This window comes from Phoca vitulina, unplaced genomic scaffold (assembly GCF_004348235.1).
Source record: "Phoca vitulina isolate PV1807 unplaced genomic scaffold, GSC_HSeal_1.0 scaffold73, whole genome shotgun sequence".
Lineage (NCBI taxonomy): Eukaryota > Metazoa > Chordata > Mammalia > Carnivora > Phocidae > Phoca > Phoca vitulina.
In genome coordinates this window covers 1,833,367-1,860,374 of record NW_022589776.1, presented here as the reverse complement: position 1 = coordinate 1,860,374, position 27,008 = coordinate 1,833,367, and the positions used below count along the sequence as shown (strand labels likewise).

The window sequence follows — 27,008 nt, the reverse complement described above, 5'->3', positions numbered from 1 at the left end:
CAATATGATAAGGGATCTAAAACAAGTGACATTTCCCTGGATTTCCGAATAAGCATTTTGTTTTTTTTCCGCAAGAGGCAAGACTGCAGCCGAGTGAGGCCCAAAATGACTAGGTCTTTGAGATAACAATACAGGATTGTCTGACTTCTAAGGACTGGGGGTCTTTAGTATTTGTAGCCTAGAAAATATTCTCAGGATTTTAGGTGTCTTCTGGAACTCTCATTTCCAGGATAAAAGACAACATTTTGGTTGGAATTAGGCTTTACATAGTCAATAGTGAATTACATTTATCCCACGGGGAATAAATGGACGTAAACTGTATTTCCCCACCTATTAAAGGGAAGCTCTAGAAATTCTCTCCACTGAGAAAGGGTAGGCAGACTTGGATACCCATTCTCACCAGGAGAGCCCTGCCAGCAAGAATTTTCTTGTTCCAGAGTACACCCACAGATGGGGAGACTGGGTTCAAGGACATACTTTAGAGAGAAGCTCCACCTAACGGTAAACCACTTTTCTGCAGCAGTGAAGAACGTTCATACTCATCTTGGTCTACTGAGTATCACAGATTAGAACTGGAAGGGAAGCAGATTTTATTTTCAAACAGAAACAACCATAGGATTGCATTGCTTAGACCACCAAGAAAAATAGGCAGGGATTGAGGACTGATACTTGGTACTTTATTACACATCAAAAGAATGTAAAGGCAAAAGTGAAGATAAAGTAGAAAAGAACACTTTCATTAATCAAGGCCTTGTTCCCGTTTCATAATTATTAACTAATTATAAGCTTTTATTTATGTCACAGAATGTATAAGAAAATTACAATAGCTTTGGTGTTCACTTTTCTATATTTGAGGTTGGCCTAAGATCAATATTTTCAATTATTTACAAATGAGTGTTATTCAGGGATTAATAATAATAATTATTATTATTTTATTATTTCTTTAAAGATTTTATTTTTAAGTAATCTCTAGACCCAATGTGGGGTTCGAACTTACAACCCTAAGATCAAGAGTTGTATGCTCTACCCACTGAGCCGGCGAAGCACCCCAATAATTATTTTTAAAAATAGAATAATAGAATACTGATTAATTACTGTTTTTCTTATACTATAGATATCAATTTTATTTAATCTTAGACTATAAGATACATAGGTATACCTATATCTGTTTACAGATAAATAATACCATTATCTTACATTTGTGTAATGCTTTATAGTTTTTTAAAGCATTTTCACTCACTATTCCTTCCACATACATCATTTCCTCTGGTTCTGGGCAAGCAGTGTTCCCATTTCATATAAGCAGGAAAGGAGGCTTATGTAACTTGCTCAAGGTGAAACACTAAGATTTTGTGACTTTGATTTTGGTGATTTTTTTTTTTTTCATTATATCATGATGCTTCTCGTTGTATTATACTCATAGTTGAGATGTCACTATTTAGCTTAATTTACAGGACTCTCTTGATGATGCTGGTTCAACTAACCCCCCATCAACTGACTAGTCTAAAGGGGCAAGCATTTCCCCACATTTCACATGGTCTGATTACCTCTGTCTCAAGTGAACGATCTACTATCCAGGTATGAAAAACACGATGAGAAAACATTAAGCTATTATATTACTCAGACAAAGGGCCATTTTCACACCTCTCCAGGTAACAGAAACTGCCAAAAAAATCCCAAACAAAAAATCCTAGTAATGCCTGTTATCAAGTCAAAATTGGATACCTTCTGTTTCTTTGTTGTGGTGAAGAATGTTGTCTGGATTCCTTCCACCTAAAGACCTGCTTATTAGACCTGTGGCAGAACTCCGCATCTGATTTCAGCCTTGGGGAAGCAAAGCAGACAACACTCAAAAGCTCAACTTTCTGGATGGTATGGCTGATTCAACGAGCTCTTTTCTGCTTCTGAGTCTGCTGGCCAGGAGACCTGGATATGATAGGGCTTCAGTTCCTCAGGAGGGAGAGAATCTGGGGCACTGCTCATGAGGTCGTGCCCCCTGAAGGATTTGGGGAAGGCTATGACATCTCTGATGCTTGGTGCTCCAGTGACAAGGCATATCAGTCTGTCTAACCCTGGAAATAAAGTACAAAGGTTAACAGATGAGAATGAAATCTAAGGCTGGGAGTGACTAAGGTTTTCCACAAAGGTTGTAGAGAACTTTTAAGTAAGAATCTTTAACAAGTTGCAGCCAAGCAGAGTTCCCTGCCTTTTTTAGGGAACTTCTGTTTGTTTGAAAGGTTCTTTTCTGTCTTATTCTAGAAAAATGCTGAGGATGAATATTCACATGCTCAAATTAAGTCACAGCAATTAATGAGTCCTTAGCAAGGGTTTTCTAAAGGTTGACAAAAATCAGGTGCTGTGCAGGGCACTCCCAAGAACACAGATGGACGTCCTTGCTGTCGAGGGCCTACAATCTAGGTGAGCTTCCGAGAATTTCTCACACTCCTCCTTGCTTGATAAAACAAGCAAGGTGAGCAACCATGGCGGAAGGGCACCAGCATATTCCTACTCTCACACAAGCTGAATACTATGGAGCAGTGTCTCTCAGATACCTATGAATGTGTCTGTGAGCCCCCAGGGATTTGAGCAATACTGACTTAAGACTGAAGTTTTATTCTATTAAGAAATCTTTCAAATGCAAATTATCAGTCAAGTTTTACCTTTAACTGGTAAAGTACATTTTAAACATATATCAACGAAATGAAAATACAAACTTAAATTCTTACAGAATTCTTGGGCTCGCACCCTATCCTTTTTACCCCCACCCGCTCCTCCTCTGCCCCTGCCTGGAAACTGAGCCCAAATCTGAGACATACGGACAGTTATGGAATGAAATTTAGCTTGTCAAAGGATAGTTGTTTACCTAAGGCAATTCCTCCATGAGGGGGCGCCCCAAAACCTAAAGCCTGGAGCAGATGGGACAGCAATTTCACATCCTCCTGAAATTCAGAACAGAATTCAATTTGAATACACACTGAGGGTCCACAGTAAGCTTAGGTGATAAAGGAAAAAAACAGGTGAGTTAAAAAAATACCTTAAGAAGTTTACAGTTTAGCAAGAAAGTAGAACTAGTCACAGATATTAAAACATGCAGAGAAAGTCCTGGCACTCAGTAAATGCAGCCAGTATTATACTGGGAATGGGAAGAGGGTAACGCCAATCAAGAACATGAAGATGTGGCCTCAGAAAGGTGGGATGAAGAGCAGGGAACTGTCCTATCACAGGGCCAAGGGAAGAGAACATTATTAAGAGAGGAACAGTGTCAAACGCTGCTGGTAGGTAGGACAGCTTAGGGGCCAAGAACAGGCCACTGGATCTGGTGGCTGTGCAAGTTAACTTATGTGGGGCAATGTGTGTAGAAATGTTGAAAGTGTATCTGACAGTGGTTCTCTCACCAGGCTACAGATCCAAAACAAGTGGGGAGCTTTTAAGGAAGGAATGCTAAAGCCTCACACAGAGCCTTTTATTTAATTGATCTGGTGTGGAGTAGTGGGGTGATTTTTTTTGTTTTTAACACTTTCCACTTGATTCTGTTCCAATGTGCAGCAGGGCTGAGAACCACTGGGGGAAGGGAAGAAGCAGAAGCAATGAATTCTCACTGACTCATTTAAGAAGCTTAACAATGAAAGGAGGGAAGAAACTCGGCTGGGAAACTGATGACTGGATGCCTTGAGTTGGGAGGAGAAACATTAAGGGAGGTCACAATGTCCTCAAGGCTAACGGGGAGTCTAGGGTTTTGAGTTCTCCAATCCTGTCTTCAAATAAAATTCTTCCATCCTACTTCACCCCTGTTAGTTAATCCCACAAAATGATCTCTTGGGATCAGACTCTTAGACATTTGCTTTCCTGAAATCTATCCTGGCCTTCTATGGAATCATCAAGAAACTGCAGGTTTTTAGGCCTGCATCTGTAGAGACTCTCCTTTTTAAAATCCTGATTATGCCACTTTCTATCACTAAAATACCTCCCTGCCCGTATTAAATGATACAAAATTCTTTCAAGCCAGGCTCTTTCTCTAGCATTATCAACATTTCCATGCATTTCTGACCACATCATTTTTTTGTGCAGTGTGGTGGTTCAGAGCTTAGGAGCTTGGGCTCAAAGTGCCACCCTGCCTGGATTCCAACAGTGGCTCAGTTTACTTCCGTGCTGTGTAACTCTGGGCAGATTAATTAATCTGCATCAGTCATTCATCTTTAAAATGGGCAGAACAGGGGTATTTATCTCAAAAAGTAATTGTGAGGATTAAATGTGTCTGTGCATATAAAGTACTTAGTGCCTGGCACATATGATCAGTACTAATGAACGGCTCTTATTACTTTTCAAAGTCTTACACTAAAGGTAGAGAGACAAGCCAACACTATTCTGTATCTAGTGAATCCTTCATTCATACCAATTAAAAAAAAAAAAAACCACCCCACATACATTCTGGAAGGCAGCTATGCTTACCACTATATCATCAATGCTGGCTAAAACAACAAATATTCTGGTTAAAAAAAAACACAACAGGTTAGAAGATGATGTTACCTTCAGTAATGTTGCCAGAATGTAACGCTGGAGCTCTGCATCATGAATTCGGATAGAACCACCGCCTATCTCACTGCCATTTAAAACCAAGTCATAGTGTTGGCTACGGACCTAGAAGATTCCCAGAACCTTTATGTTAGAGAAAATTTCTAGTTTTCTGTTCTTCTACAGGTTGAAGACAGCGAAGTTACTTAGAGACAACGTATTCACTATGGGCTCAAACCCGACCATCTCTTCTGAGGCTTCTAGAACTGGGTCAGACTGTGAAATCGAAACATCTTTGCCTGTGTTTCCACATTTCCCTTTTATTTGGAAGTACAGATACAGTACCTTCTTGGGTTCAGTGTATAGGAGCTGGAGGTCACTGGGGTGGGGAGCAGTGAATGGGTGGTGGGCTGACTCCAGCTCTCCGGGATTTTCCTCCTTGGGAAGGAAGAGTGGGAAATCCACAACCCAAAGGAAAGAGAACAGAGCTGGGTCACGGAGCACCAATCCTCTTGCTTCTAGAAGGTCGGCACATTCCAGTCGTAATTTTCCCAGCACAGAGCACTGCAAAGAGAAGATACAAATGTTGACTTAACCGCTGTGACAGAGTAGGCAGCAAATGACACAAGCTGGACTCTACAGCCAGGCCATCCTCTGAGAAGGGATTAGACAATTAATAGATGAGACACTCTGAGCCTCTCAGGAGACAGAGCTGAGGATGATCGGATTGAAACATGGTTGAGAAGGACGGTCACACTGGGCAGGCAGATCGGGTGAGGATTTGATGACATGGTGAAGGGCACAGACACCCGAGCCTGACTGACCTGGGTGTATCTCAGTTTGGCTACTGACTCACTTCTCTGCACCTTTTCCTAGGGGACAATGGAGATCAACCGATCTACTCCAAAAAGCTGTTGTGAACATCAAGTGAGACTCGGCATGTGAGGTGCCATATCCATGGCGGCTATTCTGTGAATATTTTCCTGACTGCTCCTGCAGGGTGTGGTGAGGCCCACAGCTGATGGCCCATAAAAGTTGGCTATGATTAGAGGGGCAGTACGGGTAAGAGGTCTGTTTGAGAGTTTGAGTTTTGAAACCAGACTTCATAGATTAGAACCCTGGCTCCCCTACTGCCTAGCTGTGTGTGAGCAAATTTCTCATCTCCATGCCTCAGTTCTCCTTTTTTGAAAAATATTTTTTTTATTTATTTGAGAAAGAGAGCAGAGAGCACAAGTGGGGAGCGGGGGAAAGGGGCAGAGGAAGGGGGAGAAGCAGGCTTCCCGCTGAGCAGGGTGTCCAATGTGGGGCTCGATCCCAGCACCCCGAGATCATGACTTGAGCCGAAGGCAGACGCTTAATCGACTGAGCCACCCAGGCGCCCCCATGCCTCCGTTTTCTTATCTTAAAATGGTAACTTCTCTCCGATAAGGTTGTCATGAGGGTTAAATGAGTTAATATACACAAAGTACACAGAACAGTGCTGAGCAAACAGAAGCGCTCACTAAGTGCTAACTATGATATGCAGAGCTTCCCTGAGAAAGGAAACCATGCCTGGAAACATGCATAGGGTGTCACTTTATGGCCTATTCTAGCTTACGTTAAATATGCACCCAGGGTACTTGCACTGTGACATATTCAGAATCTAATGCTATTCCTCCTAGTCTGATTTCTAGTTGTTTCAAGGAGTCCCAGTAGGAATTGGAACAGTACCTTCCTGAGAGTGGAATGACCAAATGAGTTTGCAACAGGATACTTATATAATACAAAATCCCAAGTTCTTTTGTAAGAAACTCATTGACAGTAAAATTTGTAATTAACTGGTGCATTCCCCAGCAAATTTATCAGGGCTGTTCATGGCTGCTATTAAAAAATAATGTCGATAAATGAATTCATTATAAACATGACTGTGGTATCAAAACAAATTTGTAATTAAATAGCTTTCTTCACTCCACTATTGCAGGGGAAGGGAAAGACAGTGGGTTACATTTATTTATTTATTCAAAAGAAGTCTTTTAAAATTTATATAAAATTTATATATTTACTTATTTAAAGTAATCGCTACACCCAACGTAGGGCTCGAACTCATGACCCCAAGATCAAGAGTTGCATCCTATTTCGACTGAGCCAGCCAGGTGCCGGGTAGTGGGTTACATTTAGCACTGAAACTGACCTCTGAAGCTTTTCCTCTGGAACAAACAATGATATGTACAGAACAAATACAAATTAAAAGAATGGACTTGATAAAGTACTAATCAGATACCACTGCTATAAAGAAATCATATTATACTTTAGTGCAAGAATGAATTTATATCACACTTGACCTTTCCAATATATTTTCAATATTCATGTTTGACTTATATTCCATACTTCTGTACATTTTACAATGATCTTTATGGCTAAGTCCACTCCACAGATCACCAGGCATGGTGGAGCTCATCACCTCCCAGCTGCTGCTCCTGAGGAGGAAGGGTCTTGCCTTGACCAAGGAGGGCCAGAGATGTCTGCCAGCCCAGTAGCCTTCCAACAGTCTGATTTCTCCCTCCACAGTTTTAGGAATGCATTATCTACAAAAGTTTGGGATTACCAAAATATCCTGATCTGCAAAACCTGGAAAATGAAAATATTTTTTCACAGCCCTACAAGGAATACCAATGGCCCTTTACCTGAGTGACTTTCCTAATCAGAGCCAGATCTAATCTGTGTGAACAATGCCAATCCTCACAATTATCACTGTGTGAGCAGTGCCGATGGAGGCTGGGAGCTGATGAAGAAAACTCTAGTTCTGATACAGTGCATTGTTTGTAAGTGCTGAAAGGTATTTATTAATAGAAAACTCATGTAGAGCAGCCCCAACATTTTATGAAATTAAGTCAGTTTTAAATATGTACTATGTATGTAGAAGAGAGGCACCATGCAGCATCAACAGCACAGATGTTCACAGGTAGTGTTTCTTACTGCTTTCTCGTGCTCCCCGGCAGCTAGCAGGACCATATCATCCTCTTGGATTTCCATGAGTCTGATTAGTCCTGATCTTTGTTCCTCCAGTATGGACTGAGCAACTGGAGTATTCCAGTTTCTATTGGCTTTCGGGAATACAGGTAAGACTTCCTGTGACAAAGAAAAAGACTTTAGTCACATTTTCTTAAAAAGTGGGGGTGATTTATTTTTCTTGTCGTAGAAAGATTTCTTGTTCCCAATAGAACACGGGATGATCTTCATTCCCTCCCTCGACCCCTTCAAAATGATACTAGAGGAATTACAAAAGTAATCTCACTATAATCAAAAACAAAAGGGAATAAAAGGTGGGAGACACCAGCAAAGAGGTTTCTGCAAATTTGTGGCAGGCTGCAAATGAATGGAATAGAACGATTATAGCAGCAAGATGCAGGAAGTTCTGGCCTGGAGAAAAATGTAGTCTCACCACAGAAGGAACTGATTTTACCCTGCAGAAGCCTAGAGGGTAGGCTCAGGACTCTTAAGAAGCTTTGGTTTCACAGGGTAATGGCCAATGGCTCTGCTGCTCCCCCTAAACTGAACCTACCCATTCACAAAGCCCCTGCAAGCACCCTGTGTTCCCAACCAGCTTAAAAAAATGTTTTTTTTCTTTAACTAAGCTCTACACCCAGTGTGGGGGTTTAACTCAGGACCCCTGAGATCAAGAGAGATCAAGAGTCGCATGCTCTCCCATTCTGTGGGTTGCCTCTTTGTTTTGTTGACTGTTTCCTTTGCTGTGCAGAAGCTTTTTATCTTGATGAAGTCCCAAAAGTTCATTTTTGCTTTTGTTTCACTAGCTTTTGGAGATGTATCTTGAAAGAAGTTGCTGTGGGCGATGTCAAAGAGGTTACTGCCTATGTTCTCCTCTAGGATTTTGATGGATTCCTGTCTCACATTGAGATAAAGGGCTGGTATCCAAGATCTATAAAGAACTTCTCAAACTCAACACCCAAAAAACAAATAATCAAGTCAAAAAGTGGGCAGAAGATATGAAAAGACACTTCTCTGAAGAAGACATACAAATGGCTAACAGACACATGAAAAAATGTTCATCATCATTAGCCATCAGGGAAATCCAAATCAAAACCACATTGAGATACCACCTTACACCAGTTAGAATGGCAAAAATGGACGGGGAAAGAAACAACAAATGTTGGAGAGGTTGTGAAGAAAGGGGAGCCCTCTTACACTGTTGGTGGGAATGCAAGTTGGTACAGCCACTTTGGGAAACAGTGTGGAGGTTCCTCAAAAATTTAAAAATAGAGCTACCCTATGACCCAGCAATTGCACTACTGGGTATTTACCCCAAAGACACAGATGTAGTGAAAAGAAGGGCCATATGCACCCCAATGTTCATAGCAGCAATGTCCACAATAGCCAAACTGTAGACAGAGCCAAGATGCCCTTCAACAGACGAATGGATAAAGAAGATGTGGTTCATATATACAATGGAATATGACTCAGCCATCATAAAGGATGAATACCCAACTTTTACATCAACATGGATGGGACTGGAGGAGATTATGCTAAGTGAAATAAGTCAAGCAGAGAAAGTCAATTACCGTATGGTTTCACTTATTTGTGGAACATAAGGAATAGCACAGAGGACATTAGGAGAAGGAAGGGAAAAATGGCGGGGGGGAATTGGAGGGAGAGATGAACCATGAGAGACTACAGACTCTGAGAAACAAACAGGGTTTTAGAGGGGAGTGGGGGAGGGAGGATTGGTTAGCCCGGTGATGGGTATTAAGGAGCGCATATACTGCATGGAGCACTGGGTGTTATATGAAAACAATGGATTGTGGATCACCACATCAAAAACCAATGATGTATTGTATGGTGACTAACATAACATAATAAAATTAAAAAAAAAAAAAAAGAGTCACATGCTCTACCAAGTGAACCAGCCAGGCTCCACCCCCAGTCAGCTTTTTAGATGCTTCGTTCTGGGAGGTGGGTGGAGGACGGGTGAAACAGGTGATGGGGATGAAGAGTACCGGGCATTGTAAGGAAGTGCTGACTCACTAAATTGTAAACCTGAAACTAATATTAAATTGTATGTTAACTAACTGGAATTTAAATAGAAACTTAAAAAAAAGCCTCATTCTAAATATATACAATCAACAGTCACCATTCATCAAAGAAATTCTGCAGTATTTAAAAAAAAAAAAAAAAGTAAAAAGGCCTGAGACGAAAGACGTAGTTTAGGGACCAAAGGAGGACTGAATCCTCAAAGGCCCTCAAAAATATATTTTATCAATAAAATGAGAATAAAATATGATGGAAAAAACCAAGAAACAGCTATTGGGACATAAACATGACTGCTAAAAAGAATTCAACAGAAGAGTTGAAGAAATCTCTTAGAAAGAATAAAAAGGACGCAGAAGGGGTGCCGGGGTGGCTCAGTTAGTTGGGTGACTGCCTTCGGCTCAGGTCATGATCCTAGGGTCCTGGGATCGAGTCCTGCATCGGGCTCCCTGCTCGGTGGAGAGCCTGCTTCTCCCTGTCCCTCTGCCTACTTGTGCTCTCTATCTCTGTTAAATGAATAAATAAAAAATCTTAAAAAAAAAAAAAAAAAAAAGGACGAAGAAAATGGTGGGAAAGGACATGGGGAAAAAAAGAGACAAGTTAAGTTACAATAGGAGGTCCAAATAGGACTAAAAGAAATTCCAAAAAAAGAGACTAGAGAAAATGATGAAGTAAAAACAATTAGTAATAGAACAACTTTCCACAGATGAAAGACATGAGCCATCATATTGAAAGGGCCCTTCTAGTGTACAACACACGAATGTAAAACAACCCAAAGGTACATAAATTGAAATTTTGGAACATCAAGAATCAGGAGGCTGAATGCTTCCAAAGGAAAACAATCAGGTTTGCTGTAAAGGAATAAATTTGTATCAGCATCAGGCTTCTCAGCAGTAACAGCAGGTACCACGGAAAAAAACAATGCCTTCAACAAGCTAAGGCTGTGCTGTCTAATATAGTAGCTACCACTCACACGTACCTATTTAAATTAACTGAAGTGAAACAAAAGTAAAAATTCAGCTCCTCAGGTATACTAGCCACATTTCAAGCATTGGATGGCTACACTGGCTAGTGGTTACCATATTGGACGATGCAGATGCAAAACATTCCCACCATCACAGGAAGTTCTCTTGGACAGCACTGTTCTTTCTCTATTTTCCTTCCTTCCTTCCTTCCTTCCCTTCCTCCCTCCCTTTTCTTTCTTTCCTTTCTTTCTTTTCTTTTTCCTTTCTTTCCTTCCTTCCTCTCTCTCTCTTCCTTCCTTTCTTTAAAGAATATTTATTTATTTTAGAGAGAGAGTGAGAGCTTGCGCAAGAGGGCAAGTGGGGGGAGGGGCAGAGGGAGAGAATCTTCAGGCTGACTCCCCATAAGTGGGAAGTCTGATGTGGGGCTCGATTCCATGACCCATGAGATCATGACCTGAGCCAAAACCAAGAGTCGGAGGCTCAACCAAATGAGCCATCCAGGTGCCCCAGACAGCACTGTTCTAAAGGGATAGGACTGCAAATTCCGAATTTTATACTAAGCTAAATTAGTAATCAAGTGTGAGGTTTTGAACATAAAGACATTTTTAGACAAAGCAAGTGTATCTCTTGCACGCTTTCTTAGGAAGTTACTTGAGGATATACTCCAACACAAATAAGACAGAGGAAGATCTGGGATCCAGGAAGAGTGGTTTCAACTCAGAAGAGGAATGGAGAAAAGGTCCAGAAAGATAGCTGTGCAGGAGGGATAGAGTAACTAAGTAAGGCCTGTGTGTGGGAGCTTCATCTATCGTGCAGGAAGTTAAGAGATAAAATTTAAAATGGATAAGTAAAAACAAACACAAACAAACAAAAACACTAGTATGTAGATATATTTCTAAGAACGGAGACGTTCTGGCTGCTGTGGGACTGGAGTGATGTGAGCTGGAACACACACTTGTTGCTTCTCATTAGTAATCCTTTACTATTTGTGTTTTTAACCCTGCGCATGTAGCATATTGCTAAAAATTCACATACATATTAAAAAAAAAGCCAAGTTAAAATATATTAATAAATTGAAAAAACAGAAGTAGTGCCCATTTCTTCTATAAAAATCCAGTTAATGAGAAAGGCTAAAAAAAAAAAGAGGAAAAGAGATGAGGAAAAGAAGAACATGTAGTAAGAGTTCCATCAACTGAAGGCTATTGAAGTTATTAACCTTTGGGCTTATTTCCTGGTCCTGTCGATCCTAGATGCAGACTTCAAACACTAGCAACATGAAAGTAAAGAAACAAAATTGGGAGATCTAGAGTTGCCACTTTTGAATTTTATCAAAGGCATAAAACAAACCTAAAACATTATCTGCTATTACCATCATTTCATAAAAGAACATACATTTTTACAACAAAGAACAAGGAGAAGTAAAGGATAATTCTTTAAATTCATTTAGCTTTATGAAAAGCTTTTTATATTGCTCTGACTTTTCTCATTTTGCCTTGACCCATTTGGAAACCATTATCCTAATCTTTCTTTCTTTCTTGTTGAAAAATCCCTTTGAGCCTGAGGTATGAGGCTTGGCTTGTGGTGGCAGCAGAGGTGGTCCATTTTCAGTCCACAAATACTGTGTTTTTACCTGGTTATGATCAGTGTTTATAGAATTCTGTATTTGCCTTTTCTTACGAATCATTACAACATGAACATGTCCCCCATACTATAAACTCTTTGGAGACAAAGTTTTAAAAAGGAACTTTAATATTAATTCCTTTGATTATACCTTAATTTATTTAATCATTCCCATTTAATTTCATCTTATCCCTGTTGTAAAGGATACTATAATAAGCATACTCTCCTCACATTTAGAATGTTTTCTACAAAGTATGTCACGGAAAATTAATGACTCAGAGGGCATGATTATTTTTAAAGTTACTGATTCCGAGAAGGCTGAGGCCATTTCCAGGTCCAGTGACAAGATAAGAAGTCCTGTTTCCCACTCCTGCTCCTTTGTAGTTCAGTTCCTCCATTCACCAAGCCAACAACACAAATGTGTCTGTCAAAGGTGGATTCAGAATTTTAAAAAGGGTATGGGAAGAACAATGAATACAGGCTTTCTTTCAAAACTTGGGCACATGGGGCTCTAATCTAATCCTAACTGGATTAAAACTCCACATTTATTTTATTTTTTAAAGATTTTTATTTATTTGAGAGAGAGAGCAAGAGAGTGAGAGAGCCACAAGTGGGTGGAGGAGCAAAGGGAGAAGCAGACTTCCCACTGAGCAGGGAGCCCGACATGGGGCTTGATCATGATATGAGCCGAAGGCAGATGCTTAACCATTTAACCAACTGAGCCACCCAGGCATCTCTCCACATTTATTTTAAAAACTATGGTTGAACTTCCACATTCTGATTAATGGTGAATTCAACTGTCTAAGTCAAAGTCCTAGAGTCATGCCCTGGGATTAGATGAACTTTAAAAAGAAGAAAAGTAGAAAAATGGTCTGAAATAACAAGACCTCAAAACTAGTGATTGTATAAAGAGCTCGAACACTTACTAAAAATATGGAATCCCTAAAAGGGAAAAAAAAACCTATTGTAATTAACTCCTTACCTGATTAAAATGGTCAGCTGCAAATTTTCTAATGGATTCAATGTCCTTCCTTTTTAAGTATTTCTGAAAAGAAAAGTAAACTCAGCTTCATAAACATGTCTATGGTATCAAATAGGATACAAATACATTTTGTGTCCTTCCATCACAAGAGGATTCAATGTAAAATTTAATTTCTGCTTCCAAATGACAACACTTTAGAACTTGTCACAGGGCTTATTACCCTCCCCCCTCAATTACACAAGTCTCATGGGAAACGGCTATGAATGTATTCCACAGAAGAGCCTGCATATGGAATACGTGGGGTACATGTTCAAATCTTTACAACTGAACTGTGTAAGAAAAAATAACTTTCAGATCAGAAAGAGGACTCAGAATTTGCTTATTTCAGGTTGCTTAAAATTCTTTGTATCTTACTCTTTCTAAATTATCTCAATGCCTTTGTAAGTGAGACATGAGGACTATCATCATAACTAATATTCTCGGGGCACTAGACTAGGTATGGGAGATACAAAAAGGTGGAGACACGGTTCACAATCCTGCACTTCTTATAATCTGCTCGGGGAAGACTGGACATACTCAAATTGAGGCAAACAATAATACCAAGCAGTATATGTGACACTGAGCTTACCTGCACGCATTCATTATGTCTGGACTAGAGTACGGACACAAATTACTTTCCACTAAACATGTGAAGTGAATAAAAAGTAATGAGAATGAATTCTTATTCCCATTTTGAATACACTAATATGCTCAAATGAGTCATCTTTCAAAATAGTAATTTTGTTCAAAGTCCTTCTGGAACTCTTAAATTCTGTTCTAAGCAGGTGTGGTTAACTATGGAAAACAGACGTGTTTCATCATCTCAGAGTCAGGGGTTGCCTAGCCCGGCCATTCTTTCTCCTACCCTAACGTCCCCTCCCTTTTGCTTTTCACAGCTCCACCTCCTGGCCCTCCCACTGCTATTAATGCAATTGGAAGGCAGCTATGCTCACCACTATACCACCAACGCGCTATTAATGCAATTGAATGCAACTGAGACCAGGGATCTCTGAAGACCCAGAACCAACATGCAAGGGCGATGCTGGAGCTGATATGGGCTGGGAGCCTTTGGATAAACTGAGGCTGGAGGACATATGAACACCATTTCATGCTCATCACTGGTGGGAATGATCCCAAATGAAGTAGAATAGTACTTTACAGAATTTTTTAAAAGACAAAAACTCTAGATCTTGAGTGTAAATTCACACTCACAGGGTTTTATTCTCTACTTATAGTTTCAGGGACACTGTTTTAAAAATATATATTCTTTTTCTTTCCTTTTTTTTTTTTTTAGAAAGAGGGGAGGGGTAGAAGGAGAGAGAGAGAGAATCTCAAGCAGGCTCCATGCTCAGTGCAGAGCCTGATGTGGGGCTCAATCTCAGGACCCTAAGATCATGACCTGACCCGAAATCAGGAGTTGGAACTTAACTGACTGAGCCACCCAGGCACCCCTAAAAATATATATTCTTTTTTATTTTTTTTAAAGATTTTATTTATTTGCGAGAGAGAGAATGAGAGACAGAGAGCATGAGAGGGAGGAGGGTCAGAGGGAGAAGCAGACTCCCTGCTGAGCAGGGAGCCCGATGTGGGACTCCATCCCAGGACTCCAGGATCATGACCTGAGCCGAAGGCAGTCGCTTAACCAACTGAGCCACCCAGGCGCCCTAAAAATATATATTCTTAAAAAAAGAATTGTTCTTCTTGAAGTTTAAATGTGCCAGTGTTGAACACTGAACATATTTACTTCCCAAATATACACCCTAGAGAAACAGAACTGCGAGTCACTTACTGCTCCTTCAGAGACACATATGGCTTTGACGGCTCCTTGGGGTTTACTAAGTGCATCTTGAAGAAATCCAACCTCTGTGTTTCTGAACATATCACTAATATCTACGATCTATAAAACAGCAACAAAAAAAGGTAACTAAATGTGAAGTAATTTTTATCTCAAAAAATTTTACAAACAAGAATTCTAAAGAAGCAAGTAGATCTTACTAAGTTAATGTTTACAGAGCGCCATCAGTTTTTACTGGGTTGAGCACTACGACAGGGGTTAATCTACTAATGTATTATTCATCATTAATTCATTTAATCAGTACAACAAGAGTATGAGATATGCACTCTCATTATCCCCATGTAATACAGGAAGAAACCAAGCACAGAGAAGAAAGTAACTCGGCCAAGATAACACAGAGCCAGAACCTAACCTAAGAAGTCTGACTTAAGCACCACTATTCTAGATTACAAAAGAAGAAATAAGGAGTGGTTAAGTTGGCAGCTGTAAGTAGGCAGTTAGAACATTTTGTATATTTTTTCATCCCAAGAATCGAGCACTGCCTATTTATAGATGAAGTGGAACTTCGATTTCTAAGGAATTTGCACTGAGAACTGAGATTAGAAAAATGCCACCAGCATTATAGACATGAAGGGCCACTGCTTTCTAAGAGCAAATAACGAGAGGCTTGCTAATGGAAACTGCTTTATATAAATTCTACTCTTACCCCTAGTTAAAATATGTACAGATCTTACTAGTTTGAATAAACATTTCCATATGTTTGAGCTCTTTATAGGCTAGGGAAAAAGAATAACTCTTAATCATTTGCCTTCCAAGTGCCATTTTAGCTTAAGAAAAATTGAAGAGGAAAGAATAGGGGTTTTTTTCCCCTTTCAAGTGGTCATTCATGTCCATATAATTAATAAGTTGTCAGTAATAAAAACCTTATGGCAAGAACCTTACTCTTGGAAACGGTCTAGGAGCATAGGAGATAGGACAAAAGTACTGTAGTGCTAACATGCTTTTATTCTCTCTTGCTATAGCTTGATAACAAGCTAAAGTAACAACAAAAAAATATGATCTAACAATGTGTGTAACTGGTTGTAAATTTCAAAGTGGTTTAAAAAACTGCAGGACTATGGTGGGACAGAGTCCTGGAAAAGTGAAGAGAAGTACCTTCATCCCAAAGCGAGTGTCAGGTTTATCCGTTCCATAGCTGGCCAATGCCTCAACAAAAGTCATAGAAGGAAAAGGAACCACTAGAGGATCTTTGTCATTGGGCCAGGAATACTGGAGCAGGCCCTCAATTAGGCTCCGGATTCCGGTCTGGTCTACAAAAGACATCTCTATGTCAATCTGAAACCAAAATAACATATGGAAACTAACTTGAACAGCCACAATATTAATACGTACGTATTTATACATTCCTCTGGTTTCAAGTTACCATAGGATTCTGCACATAAATACTTAATACATGGGTGTGGGTTGGGAGGATAAATGTTACTGTACATCTGTTTTGTGTTAGGCATTATTCTAAGGCTTTACATATATCAACTTGTTTAGTTCCCATCACTCTCCTCATGGCTTAAGGCTCAGAGAGGCTTTGTAACTTGCCTGTGTACATGCACTTAATAAGTAGTGAAACTACACTTGATCCCAGGTTTGTCCAACTCCAAAGCTTATGATTTTTGTGCTTCACCACTTTGTTTAACACGCTATCACATAAAAACCAAATCATGACAGCTTTGATGAGTCTAAAGATTAGACAGATTAAATACCAACATACAGAATTCTTGGTTCTTTTTTTTTTTTTTTAAGATTTTATTTATTTGACAGAGAGAGACACAGCGAGAGAAGAAACACAAGCAGGGGGAGTGGGAGAAGGAGAAGCAGGCTCCCCGCCGAGCAGGAGCCCGATGCGGGGCTCGATCCCAGGACCCTGGGATCATGACCTGAGCCGAAGGCAGACGCTTAACGGCTGAGCCACCCAGGAGCCCCAGAATTCTTGGATCTTAATGTACAAGAGATTTGTTTTAAAGAACTTTATCCTAGCAACGACCATTAAAACACTGCAGGAATCTTTGGCATTTCTTAGTTGATGACCATACGTGTTATAAAAAGGACACATGACATGGATCAAAAATTAAATAGTGTCTCAACTGCAGGTTAGTTTAATTAAATATCTGATGGATAAAATGTAATGAGAAGTAAAGCACTGGCATACACTAGAGCTCTTGCAGGTTTGGTTCCAGACTGCTGCAATAAAGCATAATCACAATAAAGTGAGTCAAATTAATTTTTTGGTTTTGCAGTGCCTATAAAAGTTATGTTTATCCTATACTGTAGTCTATTAAGTGTGCAGTAACATTGTCAAAAAATGTATGTACCTTTATTAAAAAATACTTTATTGCTAGAAAATACTAACATCATCTGAGCTTTCAGTGAATCACAATCACTGATCACAGATCACCAAAACAAATATAATAATGAAAAAGTTTGAAATATTGTGAGAATTACCAAAACATGACATAGAGACACAAAGGGAGCAAATGCTGTTGGAAAAATGGTGCTGATCCACTTGCTCTGAAGGGTTGCCACAAACCTTCAATCAGTGAACAATGCAATGTCTGCGAAGCACAATAAAGCGAAGTACAACAAAACAAGGTCTGCCTATATATAAAATTACTGCCTGGTCTGGAACCACTTGACTGGCACAAGGATGACTGAGTAAGAGACAAAAGTGAATATAACTTAGTACCTGAGTAAACTCGGGCTGTCGGTCTGGTCTTGAACCTTCATCTCGGTAACATCGGGCAACCTGAAAATATCTACAATTGAAAAATAGTATGAATTGAGTCATGATTCTAGGAAGATACACTCACTTTTCCCCAAAAGTTCATGGTAGTGCAGTCTACGAAATAAATTAATAATGGTACCTAAAGGACATAAGAAATTTTAAAATTCTTTATGATGCTCTAATCTAATCAGATATACAGTAGACCCATAAGAAACTAATATTCTATATATTGTTTTAAAAATATACAATGGCACCTTTCAATATTCATATATTAGATTGGCATGCAAGGCACTAATGCTTCTTTATATATACTCTTTTGCTCTGGCCAAATCAAAATACTTATTGATCCATGACTACACTTGAGCTTTTTTGTGCTATGCCATTTCCATTCTCATCTTCATCTGCTGAGAGGCAGCACTGTCCCAAAAGGCCTTGCTCACAAAGTTTTTTTAATAATATTTCCCCAAACAATACCTAGTTTGCAACCCTCAACAAACTTATTTTTGGGTTCTATCATAGTTGGCAGTTGGTTTATTTATTTATTACCCTATTCTGTTTTACTACATTCATTAACTCCTGGAGAGCAAAACCTTTTCTTTCTTTCTTGCTTGCTTTCTTTCTGTCTCTCTTTTTAGGTAGGCTCCATGCCCACCTTGGAGCCCAACTTAGGGCTTGAACTTACAACCCTGAGATCAAGATATGAGCCGAGATCAAGAGTCAGACACTTAACCAACTGAGTCACCCAGGCGCTCCTAAGACCTTTCCTTTTTTGTTTTTAATTCCCTGCACACCTACTAGCATAGAGCTTTGCACATGGCGGCCACCCAATACATCTTTACTAAATAATGACTACAAATGTTTAGGGTTTTTAACAAGTGTTTTCCAAATGCTCATACATTTTCTAACTTCTTTTAAGAGATCAGATAATTTTGTGTTTCCTTTTTTCCTCCCCACCTTCCTCCCCTTTCTTTTTCTGACAACTTACTACTAACATACAGAAGGCTCACCTGTCTAAACCACCAACCATCAGAAGCTGTTTAAACTGTTGAGGACTCTGAGGGAGACAATAAAACTTTCCAGGTTCCCTGGATGGTATTACAAACTCTTTTGCACCCTTTAATGAGAGGAGAGCAGAAATATTGTTAAAAAAACCTGAACCTAAGACCTGGTGGAAGTTGATACTTCAGCTCATCAATGAAGTTAACTAAAGAGCAAATGACAGAGATCATCTCTTGCTCATCTTTTAGTCCCCCAAAAGGCTTGCACACAGTAGGCTTCTAACAATGTTTGTACATGGTAAGTAATAAATGCGTGCTTGTTGAAATGAATTCCCAATTCTGTTATGAGCTGAAAGAATTCTGTGCAATTCCTATCTAATAATTGCTAACTGCTTTTTTAAACTATGTTTTTATAAGTCCATGGACTGTATAAATATCAATGTTTAGAAATGTCAATTCTTATTGATCAAGGAGTTTATTTTCCTTTAAGTTTTTTTTATTTATTTAAGTAATCTCTATACCCCATTTGGGGCTTGAACTCACAAGTCTGAGATCAAGAGTCACATGCTCTCCTGACTGAGCCAGCCAGGCACCCCACAAGGGGTTTATTTTTAAGGAAAGAATTCATTATTGATTTGCATTTATAAACCTCAAGGGAAAGAAAACTCATGTAGAATAAAAGTGTTCTGACTCAAAATACTGACGCATATAATTTTCTCAACTCTTAACAAAACCTAGTTAATGTGATCATTGTGAAATAGTAAAATACATGAAAAAAATACAGCCACATGAATATAAAAACAAAGTGGTCCTATTTCAGAACTAATAGGACATTATTAGTAGGCTGATTTAAGGGATATACATACCCCAGGAGTCCTCTTAAACAATGTTGGTGTTTCTATATCCACAAATCCTAAAAAGAGAGAAGCATCAGAAATTACTAGATAGGAATTTGTCAAGTATGTTGTCTAGGGTACAGTTCAACAAATCAAATCTGAGGCTACATTTTAATTAGGAATTTTGACTGAAAGAAGTTACCAAGCCTACTGAATACTGATTTCCACACATCCAAGACAGAAGCTGAGGATTTTCATAAAACCCTATTTGGCTCATAAAGTGACACTTTTGTCATGAAATAATTCCAACTGTTTGATGGATTCTTGTTTACTGAACTGTTTTCGTTTTCTAAATGTTCTGCTAGGATAGCAAAAATAACTCAAACATAGTAGAAAAACCTCCAGGACTGATTGAAGAGTCTAGTTTAATTCATAGGACATTTCTGAGCTCCTAACAAATTAGTATAAGCGTGATAAAAAATTAAGAAAACTCATAAACAACAACCAAAGGGCTTTTCTACCTTCAATGCAATATCTTTAAAAGACTGTATTTGGGACCTAGTAGAACGAAATTATGTTCTAAGTTACCAAATTATGCTCTAGGACAAAACAGTGGAAATCACCTTTTTTCAAAAACTGCTTTACACATTAAGTGAATTCCAGACCTCTGGCAACTTCTGACCCAATGATGCTAAAGAGAGATACAATAAAATGCTGAATAAAACAAAAAGAAGATGCTAAAAAGCTCTAAAGAACATTTAGGCATGTCCTTTACCGTGTAGATTACAGAGATACTCCCGCATTTTCATGACCATCTGGGACCTCAGTCGCAGGTTATACTGCATTTGGAAACTACGCAAGTCTAAGTAGCGATACTGCAAACGAAGAGCCTCTGTTTTCTAAACAAATTGAAAGATTTTAATGTTTAAATATTCTTTGAATATTAAAGAGATATTAACTTTAATACAGAGCGTGGATTTTCAAAAACTTCAGTTCTATCTTTAGTTTCCACCATTTGCGAATACAACACCATCCTTAATTCCTATAGCCTCTAAGTTTGTTACTAGCATAGATTTTATGTTTTTTTTAACTCTTCTTTATTATTAACATCGCCCTTCACTGACTGAAATTTGCCTACCCTCACTAAACATTTATCCATTTATTTAAGCCCATAGTTGAGTCTTGAAAAATACATTTAAAGACTTCAAAGATCATTTAAAAATATACACCAGAGTAGGGGTGCCTGGGTAGCTCAGTAGGTTAAGCATCTGCCTTTGGCTCTGGTCATGATCCCGCGGTCCTGGGATTGAGCCCTGTGTCGGGATCCCTACTGAGCTTCTCTTCTCTCTCTGCCATTCCCCCTGCTCCTTCTCTCTCAAATAAATAAATAAATAAAATCTTAAAAAAAAAAATACACAAGAGTAAAAATAGCTATGACATTATCACCTAAGTGGGAGTACAGGTGTGAGAAATGCAAGGAAACCCCCCCACTGTTGTACTAGTAAAATCGGTAAGAAGGTTTGCTTATTTTCAAAGCTGTACATCTCTGCAGCTCTCTGTGCTGACAACTTTTTTTTTAAAGATTTTATTTATTTATTTGACAGAGAGAGACCAGCGAGAGAGGGAACACAAGCAGGGGGAGTGGGAGAGGGAGAAGCAAGCTTCTCGCCGAGGAGGGAGCCTGATGCGGGGCTTGATCCCAGGACCCTGGGATAGTGACCTGAGCCGAAGGCAGACGCTTAACGACTGAGCCACCCAGGCGCCCCTGTGCTGACAACTTTTTAACCAGAAGTAGAACTGTCATTTCTTTCTGAAAGCTTAGCTGGGGGAAAACTGTGTATTTCCTTTTCTCTCCCCCCACAAAAAGGTCAACCAGATAATTATATTGCTTTTTCTAATTAAAAGATTAAGTATTGAGAATTTAAATGTAACACTAAGTGGCCATACAGTTAATTTAAAAACCGTTCTATAGATCAGTTTACAAATTAGATGTATATACACCTTCAACTGTAGATAATTGTTTCAAAGCTGCAGATTATCAGGGTACACTCACCCAGAGCTATTTAGATTCGACAACCCCTCAAACTTGGGCAAAGTACATCCTAAAATACAGTAATCAGATTTCTATGCTTGGGAAGTCAAGCAAACATTTTATCACTGTTAGAGCCTGAAAGTTAATAGATGCAGGATCTCCTATGCCGTCTGGCTATTTCCAAGCTAGACACAAATTTCCTTTCAAAATGTAAAACAGCAACAAAAAAACCTGAAAACACCACCTCAAGTCTTAAAGGTAGACCCATGTTTCGAGCTGTCTGAAAAAGCAGCCTAGGTGTTTAGGAACTGCAATGGCTTACTTCAGAACAGCACAGAACAGAACACTTCACGATAGGTCCACAAAAAAATGCTTAATTTTGTAGAAGTTAGTTTTTCTTTAAAAAACTCTGAAAACACTTTACCAGTTACCAACATTTTCTAGATACTCTATTTTATTAATAACAGAGGATGGCACCTTCACAAAGTCCTTAATTTCAAAGGGCAGCTTCTTGCAGGAATTCAGAAGTTCAGCTGTTTTAACTTTGATTTCGATCTCACCTGTTGGCATTTTCTTAAAGAGAGAGAAGAAAAGACCTATTTTTTTAAAAAAATCACTCATCAGGACCTGTACACAGTGATCATTTGTAAAATGCATGCATTTATTTAAATATGTAAAATGTGAGGGTGCGTATGGCGTGTAGTCTAAAGCATCAATGTCTGTGCGTGATTTTGACATTCTTTTTTTTTTTTAGAGAGACACAGTGAGAGAGGGAACACAAGCAGGGGGAGTGGGAGAGAGAGAAGCAGGCTTCCCGCGGAGCAGGGAGCCCGATGCGGGGCTCAATCCCAGGACCCGGGGATCATGACCTGAGCCGAAGGCAGACGCTTAACGACTGAGCCACCCAGGCACCCCTGATTTTGACATTCTTACACATATCTGTGGTCGATGTGCTCACTGACAGATGTCTTAACATGCCTGTGCACATTGGTGTGTGTTTGTAGTGAAGATTTTGGAATCTGTAGGTTCATTTGTGGAACCTGCAGAAATCTTAGTGCCTGATGTCTAATAGGTGCTCAGTGTCTGTTGCCTAAATGTGTAGACTGCACACGTATACAGGTAAAATTTACATAGACCGCTTCTTAACTACTAACTGGATTCTCTTGTCCTGGAGGTCGGGAAATTACTGTCCCAGACACTTGCACCACAGATTCCACAGGGGCTTCACATAGAATCTTCTTCACAGAAGCAGCTGACTACAGAATGAGAGAGAAAAACAGTTCCGACAAACAAATGAATGTAGAGGAATATGTAGTTACCGCAGTCTATGGTTTAGAAAAATATTAACACTCACAGCTTAATTGCCATAAATACTGGGGCTGCCCTTAATGGCTTTCTTAAAGAATTTGGTAAATTGCATCGCCATTTTGACTCCACATAATATAGCAGGTAAACCTATTAGTTAAGGGTTTTAGAATTTTTTCCTTAAAGGAAAATAAGGGGAAAATGATTGATGGAAACAATTCCTACATACTTTTAAGGCAACTGTCTCCAGAGTTAGTCTTAGGGGCAGTTACATCCAATAGAAATAATGGAGTCCAACTGAAAGGAATTCTCCTGGGTTAGCTATGCTCGTCTCTGGATCCTGATCCCTGAAAGATAATTCATTGCTCTTTACTTACTTCAAAGACTAAGAACTGAGTAAATCATACATTTCTTAGGTATAAAGCATTTGTAAACATTACCATAAGAGAAACCAGTATTGCTCAACAAGCATGATGAGAGCTATTTTACCTAATTTTAATGCTAATTTTTTTTTGAGCAGGTGGTACCCTTCACATGGCTCAAAATTCAAAGGGTATAAATAGATATACAGTAAAAAGTTGCCTTTCCCAGAGTTTGCCAATGTTACCAGATATGTATGTATTATTCCAGGAACATTTCATCACACACACACACATACTTATCCAACATACTAAGCATAGCATCAAAGAGACTTTCAGATAACAGTAGGAAACCTTCTATTACCTCCTCCTGGGGAATGACAACTTGAACAAGCCCATGGAAATCTCTCAGGACCAGGAAGATGTTTTGCCTGATCAATGAAGAAAATGAACATGTTAGGCCAAAATCTCTGAGCCCAAAATTTTAAGGAGGCAAAACAAATTAAAGAAACAAACAAAAATCCATGCAATTTCCCATGTTCTTTTTATAATAATTATGTGTTTTCATTATGTGCTACATTCATGCAATTTTCTACGTAGCTTATTAACGGAAAAAAAACCCAGACTTTGCATTTGTTATTTTCTTAATCATCTATTTTTAAAATTTTCTAAAAAAGATTTTATTTATTTGAGAGAGAGCACAAGCAGGGGGAGCACCAGAGGGAGAAGGAGAAGCAGGATCCCTGCTGAGCAGGGAGCCCAACATGGGGCTTATGCCAGGACTCCAGGATCATGACCTGAGCCGAAGGCAGCCACTCAACCGACTGAGCCACCCAGGTGCTCCTGTTTTTTAAAAAATTTTTAAGTAAACTCCATGCCACAAGCAGGGCTCGAACTCACAACCCTGAGATCCAGAGTTACACACACTGCCCACTGAGCCAACCAGGCACCCCAGGCTTTTCATTTTCAATTTCAATTTTTACTGGTTATATATTCAGCTTACTAAAGTTATCCAGATGGCTTGTCAGTAAAAGGCAAACTTTTAATTTTCATTGGCTTAAGTCTTTATATGAAAATTTTATTAAATTTGGAAACTTTTCATGTATTAAAATCCACAAATATTTTAGGATATGAGAAATATCCAATTGGTCATTTTTGAAATATAGCAATATAAACTTTTTTTAAAAAGATTTTATTTATTTACTTGAGAGAGAGCAAGCGAGAGAGAGTACGAGTTGGGGAGAGTGGCAGAGGGAGAGGGAGAAGCAGGTTCCCCGCTGAGCAGGGAGCCCGATTCGGGGCTCGATCCCAGGACCCCAGGGACCATGACCTGACCTGAAGGCAGACACTTAACCGACTGAGCCACCCAGGTGTCTCTATAAACTCTTTTCTTAAAACATAAAACTATAATTTCCTAGAAGTGGTCCAACTACTAATACTCCTATAAACCATCAAAAAGGTCCCCCAAATCCGAACATTTTAGCGTTCAACCTGCATTTCTCATACTATCCTTAGTACTAGGAAGAGGTACAGAAAACCTCTTCAGATTTTGAGTTCAGAAATCACCAAATTTATGGGTCAAATATCCACCCATATGGAACATATTCTTCAGGAAGGCCACACAATCTATGTATTTTGGAGCTCTTCACTGTTAATTAATGTACTATTCAGGTATGTGCTGGAATATGGAGATGAACAACAAAATGGGCTTTAATCTTAAGGAATCACTGTTCGTGTTTTTAGGCTTTTTCTCTACCTAAATTTAGAATAAAATAAGCTTTTTCATGCTACTGAAGCTTACCAGCTGGCCCACTCCCAATTACTGGTCCTAGGAACTCTTCAACTCGAGTAAGCTAAGGGACATTTCAGTCCACTGGTGGAACACACTGTTATCACACCCTTCAACAGATGCCACTCCAGTGACTCTGTTTGGGTCTTTCAAAACAAATCTGAAAACTCAATGAATTCTGATAATCCTGCAGGAGTTGAAAAGCTTTTGTTGTTCTGAGTGATTGAAAATTAATAAAAGTTTGGAACTGACTGAGGGAAAACAACCTCCAGGCATTCTTTTTTGCGTGGGGGTGGGAGGGGCAGAAAGAGTATCTTAAGCAGGCGGATCCCATCTTGGTGCTCTATCTCACGGCCTTGAGATCATGACCTGAGTGGAAATCAAGAGCTGAAAGCGTAACGGACCCAGCCACCCAGTCACCCCTAACCACCAGGTATTCGTAAGCCAGTTTACCTTCGGTATTGAATCCATCCACACAAAGTGACTTCTTGGCCTAAGTGAGAAGAACGCAACTCTCCACACGTGTTGGTCCGAGCAACAAAGCTACTGAATTCTTTAAAGGAAAGCAAGATTAAAAACATATGATTTGCAAATTGCTTGAAAATAAAGACGCTCAAATTATATCATCTTAAGTATTTCATGTCAATGAATGAAATTCATAAAGTTGAAGTATGTAATTTGATTCAGTCACTATTGACCTGCAAATGTGTCAAAAGCCAAGTGAATTAACAGTCTTACTGTAAATTTTTGCCCTGTGTTAGGAAATCTAAACTTTGATCACGTAGCATTTGCATTGAGACCTAAAATTACCCTATTTTTAATAGTGCACATTCCTTTCCAAAATGAAATGAGGTTTTGGAATAACGGGTTTGATGGTATGAATCTAGAGTGAAACCAGTCACTTGCACGCTAGAAAACACTACACAAAACATTCTCAAATGTGAAAGAATTTTTTAGGCTTATTAATAGCATCAGCTAAAAGCAGAATTCACGCGGTTACTTTTAAAACTCCAGACAAAAATCTACATTATAAGAAATGGAGTGAATGATCTGCCTCTACACATAAGGCTATCCAGTTCAGACTACAGGAAAATGGAATAAGAGCACTCTGACTGCAGAGACCAGGAGGAAGTACTGTTTAAGAGGACAGAACCCTTCACTGCTTTCACCTGGAGTTCTCCTCTGTGAACCGAGCACCAGCGTTCTGGAGAGAGAACCCCGGATCAGGTGGGCGATCCTTCCGGTGGGTGTGGAAAAACCCCTGCATAGCCGACTTAACCAACAGGAGAACATGTTGGAGCCGCAGGATGGCGAGAGACGCTCACGAATCCCAGGCTGCCGGTGTTGGATGATGATCAAAAGTCACTTTTGGAAATATACACAAATCCCTTAAAATGCTAGTTGTTCTCGCTCTCTTCTCCAATATTTAAGCCCTTCTCCGCTGAACATTCAAGTACACGTGTCTAGAAACTAGATAAATCTACAAGTTCTTTGAGGCCCTTGGGAAGCGGGTAGGGGAAAGAGTCTTTTCCCACCTCCAATGCATCAGTTTCCACTTCTAACCAACCGAACTGCGGCCCCAGAAGAGCCGAGAGAACCTTCCACACAGCAGGGCAGAGTGGGACTCCTCCGCGACCATACAGAGGCGGAAGGGGTTGACCACCAACTGCCCGCCCTTCCCTTCCTTCCACGCTTCTCCGAAGGTTCCCGCAGGCCGAACTTGGAAAACAAGAAGGAACTCAGCCTCAGGTTTTAAATCTCTCCGACCTGGCGGCCGGCCTCCGGTCTTCAGAAAGAGGAAGGCCAGCAAACCCGAAACCTTCTCAGATCCAGAACCCACAGCCGAATCACCTCTGAGAGCCAAGGGCTCCTCATTCGGCTCCGAGAGCGCTCAAGTTACGGTGGAGGCATTCAACCAATCAGAGCAGAGGTGCTGCCGCCATGCTTATTATGGGCGGAAATTTGAAGGAACGCTTCG

General features: G+C 39.6%; 1 protein-coding gene across 2 annotated transcripts; it reads right to left on the bottom strand.

Moving 5' to 3' along the window:
- Window positions 1–1,357: 1,357 nt before the first annotated feature.
- DARS2 (aspartyl-tRNA synthetase 2, mitochondrial) lies at window positions 1,358–26,938 on the bottom strand. Of its 2 annotated transcripts, XM_032393465.1 has the most exons (18): window positions 26,882–26,938; window positions 26,200–26,365; window positions 25,484–25,583; window positions 23,606–23,672; window positions 22,732–22,833; window positions 22,055–22,150; window positions 20,321–20,444; window positions 19,576–19,622; window positions 18,719–18,825; window positions 17,673–17,742; window positions 16,091–16,270; window positions 14,930–15,037; window positions 13,102–13,164; window positions 7,468–7,620; window positions 4,858–5,076; window positions 4,528–4,638; window positions 2,864–2,939; window positions 1,358–2,072 (listed from the first exon to the last, which is right to left on the bottom strand). In XM_032393465.1, exons 1-18 carry the CDS (start codon window positions 26,903–26,905, stop codon window positions 1,858–1,860), a joined length of 2,028 nt encoding a protein of 675 aa, XP_032249356.1. In that variant the 5' UTR covers window positions 26,906–26,938; the 3' UTR covers window positions 1,358–1,857. The 2 variants fall into 2 exon arrangements, with proteins under 2 accessions (XP_032249356.1, XP_032249357.1); XM_032393466.1 differs by lacking the exon at window positions 22,055–22,150.
- Between the last annotated feature and the right edge of the window lie 70 nt (window positions 26,939–27,008).

What these genes read in the sequence shown, in the direction of transcription:
- DARS2 (XM_032393465.1), bottom strand. Translation starts at nt 26,905, where the DNA reads ATGAGGAGCCCTTGGCTCTCAGAG. An exon ending in GTATCTCTGTAATCTACACG is followed by an intron (nt 19,623 to 20,320) that starts GTAAAGGACATG and finishes CTCTCTTTTTAG; the next exon opens with GATTTGTGGATATAGAAACA. An exon ending in CCGGGGAGCACGAGAAAGCA is followed by an intron (nt 5,077 to 7,467) that starts GTAAGAAACACT and finishes TTCTCTTTGCAG; the next exon opens with TGCTCTGTGCTGGGAAAATT.